The following is a 15,079-nucleotide window of genomic DNA, read 5'->3' on the forward strand; positions in this document are numbered from 1 at the left end:
GAGTTGCGGGGTTGCGGCCGCTCCAAAACAGTCATTCTCCGTGTACACTGGACATGCAACTGTGTTCTGTACCCAAAGCATACAGTAGGCCTATGCTTTCTCTGTCTATGATATGCAGGGTTAGGGCCTCGACGAGGAGATTGCTGGTCCGCGGATAATTTTCGGCACAATTAAACGGCATCATTGAACCGCGGACCAAAAGAAACTAAACATTTCCCAGAATAGGAAACATTTCTTAATTTATCGTTATCAAATAAAGAGGCATAGCCTTAGGGGGTAGTGGTGTGAGCGCTCATTCTTGTGTGTGCGCGCATCTGTGCAAGTTAAACAGTGGAACCACTGGAGATAATGTGGGTAGCAGCAACGTAGCCTTTTTAAAACAATGAACGAAGCGGACTCTTGCTGTCCATGAAAACATATATACTGGCTAGATCTTGTTAGGCATGTTTACGTAAGTTAGGCTAATGAACATGTTGCATTCTATTCAGCCTGATTATGTCATTCTTTAAGCTACATAGCCTGTCTCCAGTTTTCCTCAACTTGACTAATTAAGAAGCAATAATAGGATATTTGACCGGCACATCATCAAAATGTCCGGAAAACGAAACCATTTTTTTCTAGCGGAAACTCTGCTCTGTGTGTGTGAGTATCTCTGTATGTCTCTGTGTGTTGGAGCATGCATGCATGGTTTTGATTGATTTAGGCCATAGATGTTTCTAAAATGCATTGTGTGCACTGCTTTAATCCTCAGGATTAGACTGTTGTAACTGAATGTAACTGTGCCTGAATGACTGGATGTGATCATTCAGACAAATTTACTGACTGACCTCACAGGGTCAGAGGTCGTGTTAGGAATATACCTGTGTGCTGTGTTGAGTGGCATCCCATAATGAAACAGCTGGATTAAATCGCTCCTTCCAAATATCAATGACCTTGTTTTGTGTGTGTGTGCTTGTGTGTTTTTTGCATGCGTGTGTGTGTGTGTGTTCAGGTGTTACCATGGCCTACGTGAACCCCAGCCTGTCGGTCCACAAGACCTCGTCGTCGTCCGTGGAGCGGCAGAGAGAGTACCTGCTGGACATGCTCCCGTCCAGATCGCTGTCTCAGACCGCCAACACCTGGAAATAATCATCATCATCTTCATCCCCCCCCCCCCCCCCCCGCGCTGCACACACCCCCTCCAGCTCCACTTGCCACACCGCACCTGAAAATGATGTCATGGTTTGGTCTCCTCAAGCAGAGTATTTTTACTGAGCAGTCCTCCACCGCTATCCCACAAGCCCTAGCCCTTGCCCTTGCAGATGTTGGAGGCAGCTCTGAGCCAGAGTTGGTGATTGGATGCGGAGGCTCCAGCTTTATTTGTTGGCCCCGGCTTTTTGCACTTGCTTTCAGACTCCGCTTGTGTAACCCAGTAGTGGGAGGAGCTACATGGTGAAGGGGCAGGGCATTGCTGCAGTTCCACCCACATTGTCTGTTGTCTTGTTTTTACTATTTTAGAGCCGCAGTTTTCATTGGTTATTATGGTCCTTCCCTCACCTTGGGGTGGTATTAATATTATTATTGTTATGTTTTTTTTTTCTACTGGAATAAAATGAAATAATGGTAAAAAAAAATACAATTACAAAAAGATCAAGGAAAAGTATGAAAAAAGGAGTTAAAATGGGGAAAAAATATTAAATAAAAACATACAAATAAGTGATTAAATAAAAGACTGTGTAAAGGGCTTCCACAACACCTGGTCACATATGACCTTCAGTGAGAGAGCGTGTGTGTGTGGGTCGATCCTGCTATGATCCTTGTTTTTGTTGCCCATACATAACAAACTGAATTATGACAATAGCCCGTTGTGGACTTTTTGGAATTTTATAAAACCCCACCCCCGCCCCTACTTACTGGCTTGGACACCTATCAGTCATGATGACGGGACTGCCCTCTCCAATCTCTCTGTCGGATTGTGGCTTCCCACCTAAAACAAATGGAACATGAGGACAACAGAAAAAGGGATATGGAGATGGGCGTACGTCTTCCACCGGCCGCGTAGCAACTGGTGGGCGTGACCAGAGCACTGCTGGTGGGAGGGGCTTCAGCACTGCTGGTGATTGCATCTGTGACCGTAACTTGCTTTGCTTTGTGGTCAACATTTTTTTTCCGATCACTGGACTGTTCATAAAGAAAAAAAAAGTCTTAAGAGTTTTTAAGATGCTGATATAAGACGCTTGAGCAACTGTTAGACCCTTGTCACGTCATGAGACCCCTACAAGCCTGTTGTGCTTCTTGGTTTTTTATTTTTCATGTGTGTTTCTGTTTGTCCCCCAACCCTTTTTAGACTCTGGTGGGCAACACTGTCTCCGTTGAGAGGTTCTGTGCTCACCGGAGTCCACTGGACTCAGACTGGTCCCGCTCTCCACACATTAGACGGACAGCAGCTGGTCAGTCGTACCACGTGGATCTGTACGTCACGCAAGGATCAACAAGGTGTCAAAGTGCACCAGAACTGACTCTCAGTCCACCCTGTAGATACCCCATACCCCATACCCCAGCTTAAAGAGTGGGGGGGGGGGAGCTATGTTTATATTGTTATACTTATTTGAGTTATTGCTTAGGATTATTTTGTTTTTGTTTGTTTGAGTTAAGGGCCATCTCTGCCATATTTATTTTGGAGTTCTAATTTGTGATGTGAAGATATTGGGCAAATATATATATTTTTTTTTTTCTGTCATTGCTTTCCTTTTGTCAGCTGCCAGGACAAGAAGTGGAGGGGAGGGGTTCTGATCTCCTCTGAAGTCTGAGAATATCTCCATAACACGCCACCCCACCTCACCTCGCCCCACACCACACAACCCCAACTCACCTTTCCCCGCACCACCCAACCCCGCCCCACACCACCCAACCCCACCCAACCCCACCCCACCTTACCCCGCACCACCCAACCCCACCTCGACTGGCTGCAGGCCAGGCTGTGTTCTGGTCTGTCTCTGGCCCCTAGCAGTGGTGGTGGTCCTCGGATCTTTTCTGCGGTTTTGGAGCTGTTCTCTGTGGAGGTGTTTGTGACTGGAGAAGGGGTCTCTGTTCCACCTCGACTAACTGTTGGTGTTGGTGATAAACTGTTGATCATGTTCTCTGTAGTCGCAGAGATTAAGTGTTGAGATTGAGGATATCTCGCTTGTGATCACCGGGTTGTCTGATTGGCTGTACTGGGAGCACATGTCCACTGTGAGCTTTCTGATTGGCTGGACAGGGACCACATGTCCACGTTTACCACCCAGTCAGTCAGAAACATTGGCTCCTCAGCTGACACAACTCTCTAACTTTGCCCTTACCCTTAATACACACACACACACACCAATCCCTACTGCACAAAACAGTGTTGCAAGGTTATTCATGTTTAAATCTGTTGTTCTGTCTAATCATGTCTCGTTGTACATTTGGCTATCTATCTAAATCCCTTTTGTGGCTTTCCTACAGCCATGTTGTGTCTGACATAGACCTCTTAAGTTTGCCTATAAAAAGGACCCAAAGCTACCATCTTTGCCCAGATACCTGGTACCCGGATCCCCTTATATTGGCAAAGATGGCAGATTTTGGGTCCTTTTGTGGGTGAACTTCAGAGGTCTATTGAGGAATTCAAGTCTCCACAACGAATCATAGCGCCTTTATGACAGGCTTCAGCCAATCAGAGAGCGAGGAATACACTGTCCTGGCTGCTGCTGTCCAAAGATGTCACACCATTCCGTCGCCCTGGGTTACAGGCGCTGTTTTCTAAGTAGCATAACCGAAAGGCACCCTGGCCTTCTTTTCTGCTGATGTAATAAATCAATGTTTCAATTTGTTTCTCTTTTTTTTGGTTTGTTGGTTTTTTTTTTCTTTCTCTCTGGTTCTATTAAAAAAGTGATAATAAAAAATAATTTTAACCCTTTCATTTTGTGTCTCTGGTCTGTCTTGCTTCAGACTATATGCCACTTGTTTTCTGAATACAATTGTTTCCCCTCAATACTCCTGTCCCTCATGAAAATATGAAGTATGAATCTTGACCAAGATTTTGTTCACTAACGAATGGGTCAGTCATGCTTGATAGGAGTCTGGTAGAAGCAGAGACTTTCTAATGAGACACAGCACTCAAAAAATCCTGCATAGAAATGCATGGGGTTAGTTTGTCAATACATCAATCAACCTAAACATGGCAGTTGTCTACATATCCCGACCCTTCCGCGGCAAAAATGTTGACATGTGAATACATTGTGCCAATCATGTGGTTTGTTGTGAATACATCGTGCCACTCATGTGTTGTGATCTCACTGCTGGAGCAAGGTGGGTGTCGCGAAGCCTTGCGCACGCGCATTTTTGCCTTAATAGATGCCCGATAAGTGCCCAAAAACAATATGGCCACTGAGTAGAGGAACTTGCCTAAAAAGACTGGTAGAAATGACTGGTTGCCTCATATTAATGTTTCAAGATCTACATCTAGTCATTTAGTCATAATATCAGTTATTAAAGTCCCTAGACATATCCAGCTACTTACTGCTGCCCAGTAAGTATTCTGATCTGTTTAGAGCCTCCATGAAATGTCTGTGTACCTTGGAGTAGTTTGTTTATGGTATTTGGCACTAGTATAGCTTCAGATAAAGTTGAAAAGCCTACATTGAGTATAATAATAATAGTAAAGTATATGGGGTGTGGGTGTGTGTGTGATTTGAATCCTGCCCTGCCCCTGGCTCTCCAGACTCCACTACTCAACTGGCTTTGTTCCCCTCTCCCTGCTCCCAACCCTGGGGTTCTGGCTTCTGGCCCTTGGTCCTTGGCTGTTCATCTTTATGTTATGCTCCAGCCACCCCCAGATTAAGCTGAGTGGAACTGCTTGTACAACAGCGACGGGGCGCCCTTTGGGGACCCAGGCCTTGGGGTGTATGTGTGTGTTGTCTTCAGGATCTCCTCCAAACACACATCCTCTACATACTTACAGCACACTGCCCCCACCTACCCACACACACACTACACACACACACACACACACAGCCACTGCTCCACTTCCCTCCCGCCCACACACACATCTTCACTGTCATCACTCACATACATCATACATACAGTACTCTGCTTGCAATAGTAAGTCCCTTCACCATACTTGCAGTACACTGCCCCCCCCCTCTCCCCTACATACACAGCACATTATTTCATCAGGAAGCTTCTCCAACACACATCCCCAACATACTTACAGCACACTACCCCAAAATACACAGCAGCACATTGTCTCATGAGGAAGCTTCTCCAACACACATATTGCACACGGCCCTCTCCCCACATACACAGCACACTATCCCATCTACCTTGTCATCCCCCCAACACACACACCAAGACCCCTGGCATTTCTTACTTCCAGTAACTATATGCATGTGACAATAAACTTCCTTGTCTCCTTGTATATGGGTGTGTGTTTTGTGACTGGTACCTCAACGGCTCTCGGCTCCTCACTTGTGAAGTCCTCTCTGAGCGCGTGAGAGTGAGCGAGAGCGCCTGATTAGAGGCATGTTTGAGGCCCTCTCGTCATTAGCACACACTGGCCACATACTGCTCACTGGAGGGGTGAACACGGGGGCTGGGGGCTGACCATGGGCAGGGGAGGCCACTACACACTGCGTTATGCTCATCATGGATATTCATGATGGTAGGCTAACCTAAAGCTGGGTCGTTGTTCTGGGCTTTTCGTTTGAAACATGTCTGGAGATTGTTTTTCCCCAGGCTCCCACAGCAGACTATTTTGATCAGGGAACTGGGGACAATGCATAAGCGACCTCAGCAGCCTTGCATTTATCCACATTCCATATCATGAGCAAATTAGAAATGTAGAACAATATAGACCAAACTTTCCAAAGCTGTTGGATGCTTTGATTCTTTACCTCGAAATACACATTCGTGTATTTATATTTTAATATTATTTTAATTTCCTTCATTTTCTCCTCGGCAAACCTCACTGAGAAGCCTCTTGACCTGTCTTGTTTCTCCGACTCAGCAGGGGGCGCTAAAGTCTTCGAATTGTTTAAATGAATGCCAATGTAAACGCCGACTGTTGACTCTTTAGCAGGGAGGAAGATGGCGTCGTCCAAGGTGAAGCAGGACATGCCTCCTCCGGGAGGTTATGGACCTATTCAATATAAGAGAAATCTGCCCAGTCGGGGTCTCTCTGGTTAGTAATATAATGATATTATCGTTGAGGCATCAAGAGAATTGTAATCTGACGATGAAAGCATGAAAGACGCCTGACAGTGAAGGGTCAACAAAGCTTGATGAACGTTAGCTCCTGTTAGCTAGCTATCGATAACTTCAGAAGCATTTTTGTTAACATATTATGCTATTGATAGCTTCTATTCAATTAAACATTTGTATCTTCAGTCCATTCGTGATGTGTACAAATATGTAAGTTGAACAGGCCAGTAGTGTCGGCGTTAGTCATCTAACGTTAGCAGCTACGCTAATGTTGCTGTCAAGGCAATGTTAGCTGAAAGATATGGTAAGCCTATCATCTAGGTCCAGCATGACATTATTCAGTGCAGTTACCTCTAACACTGCATATTGAGTGTTCTATATCACATAATCTCTTCAATGTGTAAAAGTAACCGACTGTGCTGGGGACTTGTAGGTTATTCCATGTTTGGCATCGGCATTGGGATTATGCTGTTTGGATACTGGCGGATCATAAAGTGGAACCGAGAGAGGAGGTGAGTTTGTGAACAAACAAACAGCCAAGAGCTGACCAGAGGATGCCAAATTCAGGGAGAGTAATCTGAGTCTTTGATAGCGTTTGACATATAATCACTGGCAACAGGTGTCTTCAGTATAGAGGGAGAGCAGATAGCTAACAAACGTTCAGAAAAAGTTCTGTTGGCAAATTTGAGGAAAAGTCGGTAAAGGGGCTATTTCACACAATTTGAGAGTGCTGAATTCAAATATTTTGTTTACCAAGTTCAATTTTGAGTTTTAAGCTGGCTAATTAGCATAATTCACATACTTTTTGGTTTTGCCATCAGATATCATAGGAATTGCAAAAAATAAGGCATTAATAAACTCTATGTATCAGATATGTTGTAGGACAGGACAGGAATTACCCCAATGACCCTCAAGTAGCAAATGAAAATAAGCTAAAATATAAATTGAAATAGCGAAAATTCAGTATGACGTTTAGAAACAAAATAGATTCCTTGATAATAAATTGATAGAATTGTATGTGACTGCTCATTTTTCTGTAGAAAGCACTTTGTCACTAACTATTATGAATAGTTGTCACTCTTTACAGAGGATTTACACTGTATTTTTTTTTTACTGTAAAGGCGACAGTGCTTGCCTAGTTAAAACTTCTCACTGGTGCTCTTTCCTATCATTCAAATTCCAGCCATGCAAAACAATGGAAAAGTGTGCATGTTTGAGGAGTGCTGAAGAGTGCTATGGAGATTGCATTATTTGCAAAAAATGTAGACAAGATTTCCTTTATAGTGCAACAAAAATAAATACTCTCCAGTGCATCATTACTGCATATGATGCTGAAAGGGAAGTGGACTTGGGACAAATCCTCAGCTATGAACTGATTAATGTCCCTGTACTGTAGCTATTGCAGATAGCAATGGTTATTTGTGAAGTGGAAATAAGTCTATCCTCACTCAAGTGCTGTCTAGCAATGTGGAATGTCCAGTAGTGATCACTGCAAAAACGGCTCATTCAACACTGGTAATAGATGCCCAAGATCTAGTTATGTCTTTAGGACACCCATCTGACTGCAGCACATTTAAGAAGTATGCAGGAAAGTTTGTAAGAAACGTTTGTATTGTTATTTGGTATTTGTTATGTGGTAGCAAATAATGTTAACTATCAAAGAAATAGACCTAATGTATGTAGGAATGCACACAGATATTGCAACAGATAATGGTGTAGGCCTATCTGATTAAGACCCGAGTGGTTGAAACATACATGTTCTTATTAAATTACACTGGGAGCAAAGAAGACTATCTTCACTTTTTTCCCTTTGCAACTGTCAAAGAAATCCCATAAACACGGGAAGGCCTAGGGTAGCCTACATCAGATGGCCTAAAGATTAGGCTCTTCTGCATAGCAATAAGTGATTTGCATGCAGTAATTTGAACACTGACCTTGATCTAGCCTACTTAGGCTATTTAATGGTAATTTATTGCCAAAACACCACACAATATAAATGAGCTATAACAAACAATAAAGGACTTAATCACACACAAACTACTATTTTACTGACTACAAAAATAATAATTATGTAGGAAGTATAGAAGTTCAAAACCCAGAATTGACCAAAAGTGCACCAAATTCAACACAAATGACTCAATACACTTGGAGGAGGCCTGCGTTCTTTCTTTTCCAGATATTTTAGGATTTGGATATCGTTTCAGTATCGAGTACCAGGATATTTATGGCAGGTATTGTATCAAAGTCATAATTTTGGTATCGTGACAACACTAAGCCAGAGCCACTCTGTTTTCTAGATGTCGAGGATCAGAGGCTCTACCACCAACAAGTGATGCTGCTCAATGGCATATTAGAAAAGCACATTATCAAGCTCTAGTATAGAGGCAAGCACACATACCAAATCCAGTGTTACTAGAAGTTAAATGTTTTTACTTGTCGGTTGTGGCTGGCGGTAGATGCAGTTCTGCATTAGGCTTATTCCCGCTATCTAAGTTCATATGTACTGTAGGATATATTCTGAGTTGAAGGTTATCTGTGCAACTTGTTATTGTGATGAAATGCATTAAACACAACATGAGTGACTCACTATGTTAGCAATAAAAATATGGTTGTGCTTTGATTAGAATTTCCGAGTTTATTACATGTTAACTGTAATCATGTTCCCATTAAATACATTAATAAACTATAGTATGGCTTCTTTAATGCTCAAACATGTATTTAGAGAACACTTTTATTTGGTTTTAGTGATTACATTTAAAATCAACCCAATTTAGGGAAAAATAAGCCAAAAAAATCGCTATTTTATGTTAAAATGCTGATTATGCGGCTTAGAACTCAGAATTGAGCTTCGTAAACAAAATATTCAGAATCAGCACCCTCAAATTAGGTAAGAAGGGTGGTATACCAACTTTTCCTCAAATTTGCCGTCAGAAGTTCTCTTCTGTGAAGCTGCTCCCCCTCTAGTACCAGTGTCTGAACTCCTGCCGGTGCTTCAAAGCTGTGACCTCACATGCCTCTCACAGTGTTTGTTCTTGTTCTTTCTCTTTGTGCGTGTGTGTGTTTGGCAGGAGAATGCACATTGAGGACCTGGAGGCTCGTATTGCCCTCTTGCCACTCTTGCAGGCGGAATCCGATCGCAGGTGAATTCAATCTCTACAAGCTTTAGTGTACTTGTTTTTCTTCAATTTTGCTAAACATTGCTGTTCACACCAAAGTGAAAATTATTATTAGTCACTTAGTCTGTGTTACTGTGTCACTATGTCTATATTACTGTCTTTTTCTGACTGGTCAAAATATGATGTACTACATCACTACATTTTTTTATTCTACCCCTTGCTCTGTCTCTCTCCCTTCCTGTTTGTGCTCACTCTCTCTGTCTCTCTCTCAATCAGGACACTGCGAATGATGCGGGAGAATCTGGAGGAGGAGGCGGCCATCATGAAGGAGGTTCCTGGCTGGAAGGTTAGAGATGATACCATGTTCCCAAATCACGCCTCACCTTAACTATTCACTGGCTCTCCTCTCCTATTAGAGGAATAAGAGCTTTGAGAAATGGCTCATGTCTAAGTTTCTGTTTGTGTGCGGATGTATGGTAGAGGTGTGCTGCATTGAGCTCTGTTGTACCGCATCCCACTTCTAAGTCCTTTTTGAAAAGGTTCAGAAACATCACTGGCACTCTGAAGTTGCAGACCCTGTCTCACACTCTACCACCACTAAGGAGTGATTGTGACTCAGGTCCTTGGTCTCTGCTGTCGCACAGTATGGGGTTGGTTCTGGTCAGTCTTGTAATGGAACATTTACTGTGAGAAATGTAGGACTTCTCCAGGCTCTGTGTCAGTTTTGTAGCTATTGGGTGGTGTTGCCCAGAAGATGACTTGTAAATGCCCTTGAATGGTGGATGAGAACAATCAGTGTTGTGTGTTCAAAACTTTCTATACCAATCTGAAATATTGTGAAAGCAGAGCTCAAGGATACAGTGATTCTCCTAACTGCAGGAAAGCTGAAGTGTGTGTTGTTTTTGCCAAGTTGATGGTGTCAGGCTTTTCCCAAGATACAACACTAAAGCCAAAAGAGTTTGAATGGGTAATCTGTTTACCAGGTATGGGAACCCTGGTATATATCATAAATGGCTTATTGTCAGTGCAACAAGATCATACATTTAAGGAAGTCACAGAACCACTTGTGTATTCTACCTCTATCTCTATTATGAGTTCAGTGTACCTCTCTGATGGTCAGCTATGGCACTGACATCACTTTTTGTAGGATACTGGCCAGGCTGTCGCAAGGGGCAGAGGTGTGTGGGGGGGGGTCATCGCCCAGGGCCTTGTGTCTGATGGGACCTCGCACCTGGCCAAAGATGACATTAAGCGTTTATTCTTTATTAATTGTATTATGTATTATGGCGGAATCCGATCGCAGGTGAATTCAACCTCTACAACCTCAGTGATGAGCCTTTAGTGTACTTGTTTTTCTTAAATTTTCTTCAATTTGCATTATTGTGTTACATGCTCCAAATGTAAAGCACTTTGAGCTGCATTCCATGTATGAAAGGTGCTATACAAATAAAGTTTATTATTATTATTATTATTATTATTATTGCCTATTGTAAACAAAAAGCTGAATGTGGCTTAATGTCCTAAAACAACGATCAGTGATGACACCAAATGTCTTTCATATTGTTCCTCCTAATCACTAAGAACCTTCAACTCCCTCACTCACTGACGCCTTGGAAAAGGCTTAACGGGCTCCCAAAACAACGATCAGTGATCAGCAAATTTCTCTCATATTGCTCCTCATAACCCCTGAAAACTATCAAAAAATCTAGCCCAACTTTTTTTTTTTTCATTTTTGAGCACGTCCGAATCCCAGACAGACCAGTTTCCGTGTAGGCCTAGTGCATCTTATCAATAGTCTGAATGTCTTGTGTGTTTCTGTTCATTGACAAATAGCGTTCAGTGCAATGATTCATGCCCAATTAATGTCCCGTTAAAGTGTTTGCCTTTGTCTACACAAGTTTGGTTTCCATTTGTATGCGATTCTGTGAAGTAGCCTATGAAATGGCTTATGGGCCCCCCCTTGCGACGGCCCTGGATACTGGTGCTTGTGAACATCAGATCTGGATAGTCAGCTGATTATCACTACAATAAAAGTGACCCTGTGCAAATAAAATGTGTTGTCATAGCATTGGCTGTAGATATCCTTGACAATGGGCATCGTGGCAATATATATGCTTTACCAACAGTTGTGTGTGTAAAGTGTATTACATGTGAGAACTTACTGCGTTTATCAAGTTTCCTGTGAACACTTGTTTTCTTTCTTCTACAAACCAGTGGTCAATGTGCATGATGCTAAATGAAGATGTTGTGTCGTTGGTGTCTGTAGGCCCTACCTGTGGTCTATGCGTTGTTGGTACCGAGATGGAGCCTGTTTGCGTGACTGTAGGCCCTAACGGTCCTTTGACTGTGACCAGCTGGTTCTATTTCTCATGTTCTGCCTTTTCTCTTCCACACTCTTCTCTTTTTTTTTTTTTTTTTTGTGTATTTGTTATTAATCAGGATGGGTCATTGTTTTGTATAGATCAGTCTTTTATTTGTGCATTTGAATCATCATTAATCATTCTATGTCTGTCCATAACCAAACAATTTGTTTCCGCCTCTATTAATGGATCCTTTCGTTTTTCTCTTCTACTGTATGTAAGGAGTTTTAAGGTCCTTTTCTGTTATGTTGCATTATAGCTTGCATGTTCCTCACTTTACTGTTCTTTGTATTAAAGCATCAGCTGTGAATAAATGAAGTGCAATTGTTATGGTTAAAGTATTTGGCAGATGTATGAATCACAGACATGGGACAGAAGAATGCAAATCTATGGCTGTTTGGGCTGAAGTCTCTGTGTTTGTGTCTGTAGGTTGGAGAGAGCATGTTCCACACTGAGCGTTGGGTAAGTCCCACCACAGAGGAGCTGTACAACCTGCGGCCGCGCGAGGAGCTCATACAGAAGAAGTTTGGCTTCCTCAAGTACATGTAGTCCCACCAACCCCCACTGCCATCTCCGTAACCTCTGCTGCCCCATGTGGGCTGAGAGCAGCACCCCACCACCATCTTAGAGATCGATCAATCGGCCGCCAGCTGTCTGATCCAGGATGGCAGACGAGCTGTCTGTACTAACTGTAAATGTTCAAAATCAAATATTAAATAACTTTTTTTTCTGTATCTCCCTTATATGATGGTGATTATTGTGAGTGTTGTTACCGGATTGGATTTAGCAGTTCATTTGTACAGTAATAATTAGGAAGGTATCCAAATGCCGTTAGCTGCCCGTGGGACTGAATGAATAGGATCTCTGCACTCTTATAATGTCAAAAGGGAATGCTACCAGAGGCGTTAAATATTGTAGACTATTGTGAAGCAAATGTGTGTCAAATGAAAATTAAATGTGTCGTAGAGGCCATTCCAGGGGGGTTACTGAACAGTAAATGGTCATAATTGAGGTGGTATGTTGTGTTATTTATAGCTGAGAGAAAAGACAAGGAACGGTTTACTGCATGATTTGCAGGGAGTTTCCGAGCAGGCTACAGTCTTTACTGGTGCATTTTTAAATACTCAAATTAATGTAGAAAATAAAATTAAAGTCATTTGTTCCTTTACTTTTCTGATTATATAATATTGTAGACCAATAATTCAAACGATAACTGCCATGATGTCAATTGCGGTTTAACAGAAAAGATTGGCGCCTTTTACTTAGCGCGCAATTTTGGCGCCTAGTACAGAAATTTGCTTTCAACCAGGTCCGCACCAGGTGGCGCCAATAATTCTGATGTTTTCACCGACGTCCGTGGTAGTTCTATATTAAATGGGTCGTTCCGCGCATTATGCCTCTCTAGTGTCAAGCATTTGAATCTCTCTGGTAAAGATAATTAATCAACTCAACTCTTTAATATGCCTGAAGTAGCCCCGAAGTCAGCGCCCAAGAAAGGCGCCAAGAAAGCCGTCCTGAAACCGGCCAACAAGAGTGGGAAGAAGCGCAGGAGGACCAGGAAGGAGAGTTATGGCATCTACATCTACAAGGTCCTGAAGCAGGTTCATCCTGACACCGGCATCTCCTCCAAGGGGATGGGCATCATGAATTCTTTCGTGAAAGACATCTTTGACCGCATCGCCGGAGAAGCTTCTCGTTTGGCTCACATCAGCAAGCGCCGTACCATCTCTTCCAGGGAGATTCAGACCGCTGTCCGCCTGTTGCTTCCCGGGGAGTTGGCAAAGCATGCCGTATCTGAGGGAACAAAGGCTGTCACCAAGTACACTAGTGCTAAGTAGACGGTCATCGTCTCCAAAACCAACGGCTCTTTTAAGAGCCACCCATTTGTTCTTTATAAAGCTATTCCAGGTGGCATTAGTGTCCTATGAATGAAGTTCCCATATATTTTTTCCATTACCTCAGTAAGTCATGACCAAGGGTATATCTAATAATTACGAATATCTTTCAATAGTGGGTGGGTGGTAATGTTAGAGTTGTCAGTTTATAGTCAGAGTTGAAGTAGAGGAACACTAGCAACTACCACAACTTTAATTTCAGGCGAATACTGATGCTCGCCAACGCCACCAGTTTTTAAAAGAAACCTAGATTTTCGGAGAAATATTCTCAAACCCAAACGACCATTGTGGCTTCATCTGTCTCGTTTAGCGTCAAATGTTTTTGCTGGGGGGAAAAACTGCGCCCTGTTTTTCTGAATTAACGGGTTAATTATTATTTCTGAAGACGTATTGGGCGAGTGTGGATTGCCTGACTCCATAGACTGTATATATATACAGTCTATGCCTGACTCCTTTAGCATCTTGCTTAGACCAAAGATTGTTAAGCATAGCTAGCTTCTAAGTGTGGCAGCTAGTAATTATTTCATGTTCTGATATGACATTCTTAACGTTTTGACTATGTTACAACTGATAAAAGCAAGACATATAAAGTAACCAAATCGCTTTGCAATATTTTAGTCCAGAAATACTTATGGGTGTTCATTTACCATAATGTTAATTACAGTAGCCTAACTTTACGACCTAACATTATCTCCCCTTGCTGTTACCACCAGTTTTAATAACTTTACATTTGCGATCATGACCCATTTCATCTAACAACACCACTGGCATCTGTCTTTGACTATCAGACCCCAAACAGCAATACATTGAACTACAAAGGTGTTACAGTAATGGTGTTCAGTTCATCATGACATAATGTAATTTGCCGTCCATCTCCTATCTTTTTGCCGTCCAGCATGGAGCCGTCACGTGACTTAAATCACGTGTCTGCAAGGGGTGAAAAGCCTATACACAGGTTTCCCGTTTACCCATCAAAACTAGATGCGCGCGCAGCCGTGAGGCAGAAGACGCTTGGTGGCCGTCCACAACGTTATAAACTTAACCTAAATAGTCGGCTGCTGTAAGCTACAATCGGATTTTTTTGTATACCCCTGTTGTCTCAATGATAATAACATCTCATTTCAGACTATATTTCAAAGTTTGATGTTCATTTGGATTATTAATATAACATCGTATTTTGTCATTTTTGGCAAAGACATGCATTTCGTTAGGGATATTGAACATATTTAACATTCTCTAACCATCGTGATTTCGAATTGGTGCCGTTTTCAGCACAAAAACTCATTTTATTCTTTTGCTCTTTTGCATTGCTCTATGCTGTTCTATGGTGCTTTCTGCCTCTTGTTTGCGCACGCATGTTTTCGTGACGTTCCATAGAAATCCATGTATACCTTAGATCAAAATAGCCTATTATATTTTGGGCTTGTTACCTTCAAATGGTAGCCTAGTCTGGTAAAAGCCAATGGTCTCAGGACTGCTCAAAAGTACTTACCCCTGAGCAGGGACTTAT

The 15,079-nt window shown here is 42.4% G+C and overlaps 3 protein-coding genes across 4 annotated transcripts in view; all 3 read left to right on the forward strand.

Moving 5' to 3' along the window:
• Nucleotides 1-3,919, forward strand: part of LOC125291278 (transcriptional repressor p66 alpha-like) — a 39,726-nt gene extending 35,807 nt beyond the window's left edge. For both annotated transcript variants that reach the window (XM_048237961.1, XM_048237967.1), the window contains exon 13: nucleotides 992-3,919. In XM_048237961.1, the coding sequence (XP_048093918.1) occupies nucleotides 992-1,128 (137 nt within the window). In that variant the 3' untranslated portion in view covers nucleotides 1,129-3,919. The remainder of the gene's footprint in view (nucleotides 1-991) is intronic.
• A 2,128-nt stretch (nucleotides 3,920-6,047) lies between these two features.
• On the forward strand, nucleotides 6,048-12,408 carry ndufa13 (NADH:ubiquinone oxidoreductase subunit A13). The gene is made up of 5 exons (XM_048245670.1): nucleotides 6,048-6,178; nucleotides 6,632-6,710; nucleotides 9,267-9,338; nucleotides 9,591-9,660; nucleotides 12,104-12,408. Exons 1-5 carry the CDS (start codon nucleotides 6,085-6,087, stop codon nucleotides 12,221-12,223), a joined length of 435 nt encoding a protein of 144 aa, XP_048101627.1. The 5' UTR covers nucleotides 6,048-6,084; the 3' UTR covers nucleotides 12,224-12,408.
• A 681-nt stretch (nucleotides 12,409-13,089) lies between these two features.
• LOC125296085 (histone H2B 1/2-like) lies at nucleotides 13,090-13,603 on the forward strand. The gene has a single exon (XM_048245795.1). The coding sequence runs from the start codon at nucleotides 13,135-13,137 to the stop codon at nucleotides 13,510-13,512; it is 378 nt and encodes a 125-aa protein (XP_048101752.1). The 5' UTR covers nucleotides 13,090-13,134; the 3' UTR covers nucleotides 13,513-13,603.
• Nucleotides 13,604-15,079: the final 1,476 nt, after the last annotated feature.

The sequence above is a fragment of the Alosa alosa genome, chromosome 1 (assembly GCF_017589495.1).
Source record: "Alosa alosa isolate M-15738 ecotype Scorff River chromosome 1, AALO_Geno_1.1, whole genome shotgun sequence".
NCBI lineage: Eukaryota > Metazoa > Chordata > Actinopteri > Clupeiformes > Clupeidae > Alosa > Alosa alosa.

What these genes read in the sequence shown, in the direction of transcription:
- LOC125296085 (XM_048245795.1), top strand. Translation starts at nt 13,135, where the DNA reads ATGCCTGAAGTAGCCCCGAAGTCAGCGCCCAAGAAAGGCGCCAAGAAA.
- ndufa13 (XM_048245670.1), top strand. Translation starts at nt 6,085, where the DNA reads ATGGCGTCGTCCAAGGTGAAGCAGGACATGCCTCCTCCGGGAGGTTAT. An exon ending in AAGTGGAACCGAGAGAGGAG is followed by an intron (nt 6,711 to 9,266) that starts GTGAGTTTGTGA and finishes TGTGTTTGGCAG; the next exon opens with GAGAATGCACATTGAGGACC. An exon ending in CAGGCGGAATCCGATCGCAG is followed by an intron (nt 9,339 to 9,590) that starts GTGAATTCAATC and finishes TCTCTCAATCAG; the next exon opens with GACACTGCGAATGATGCGGG.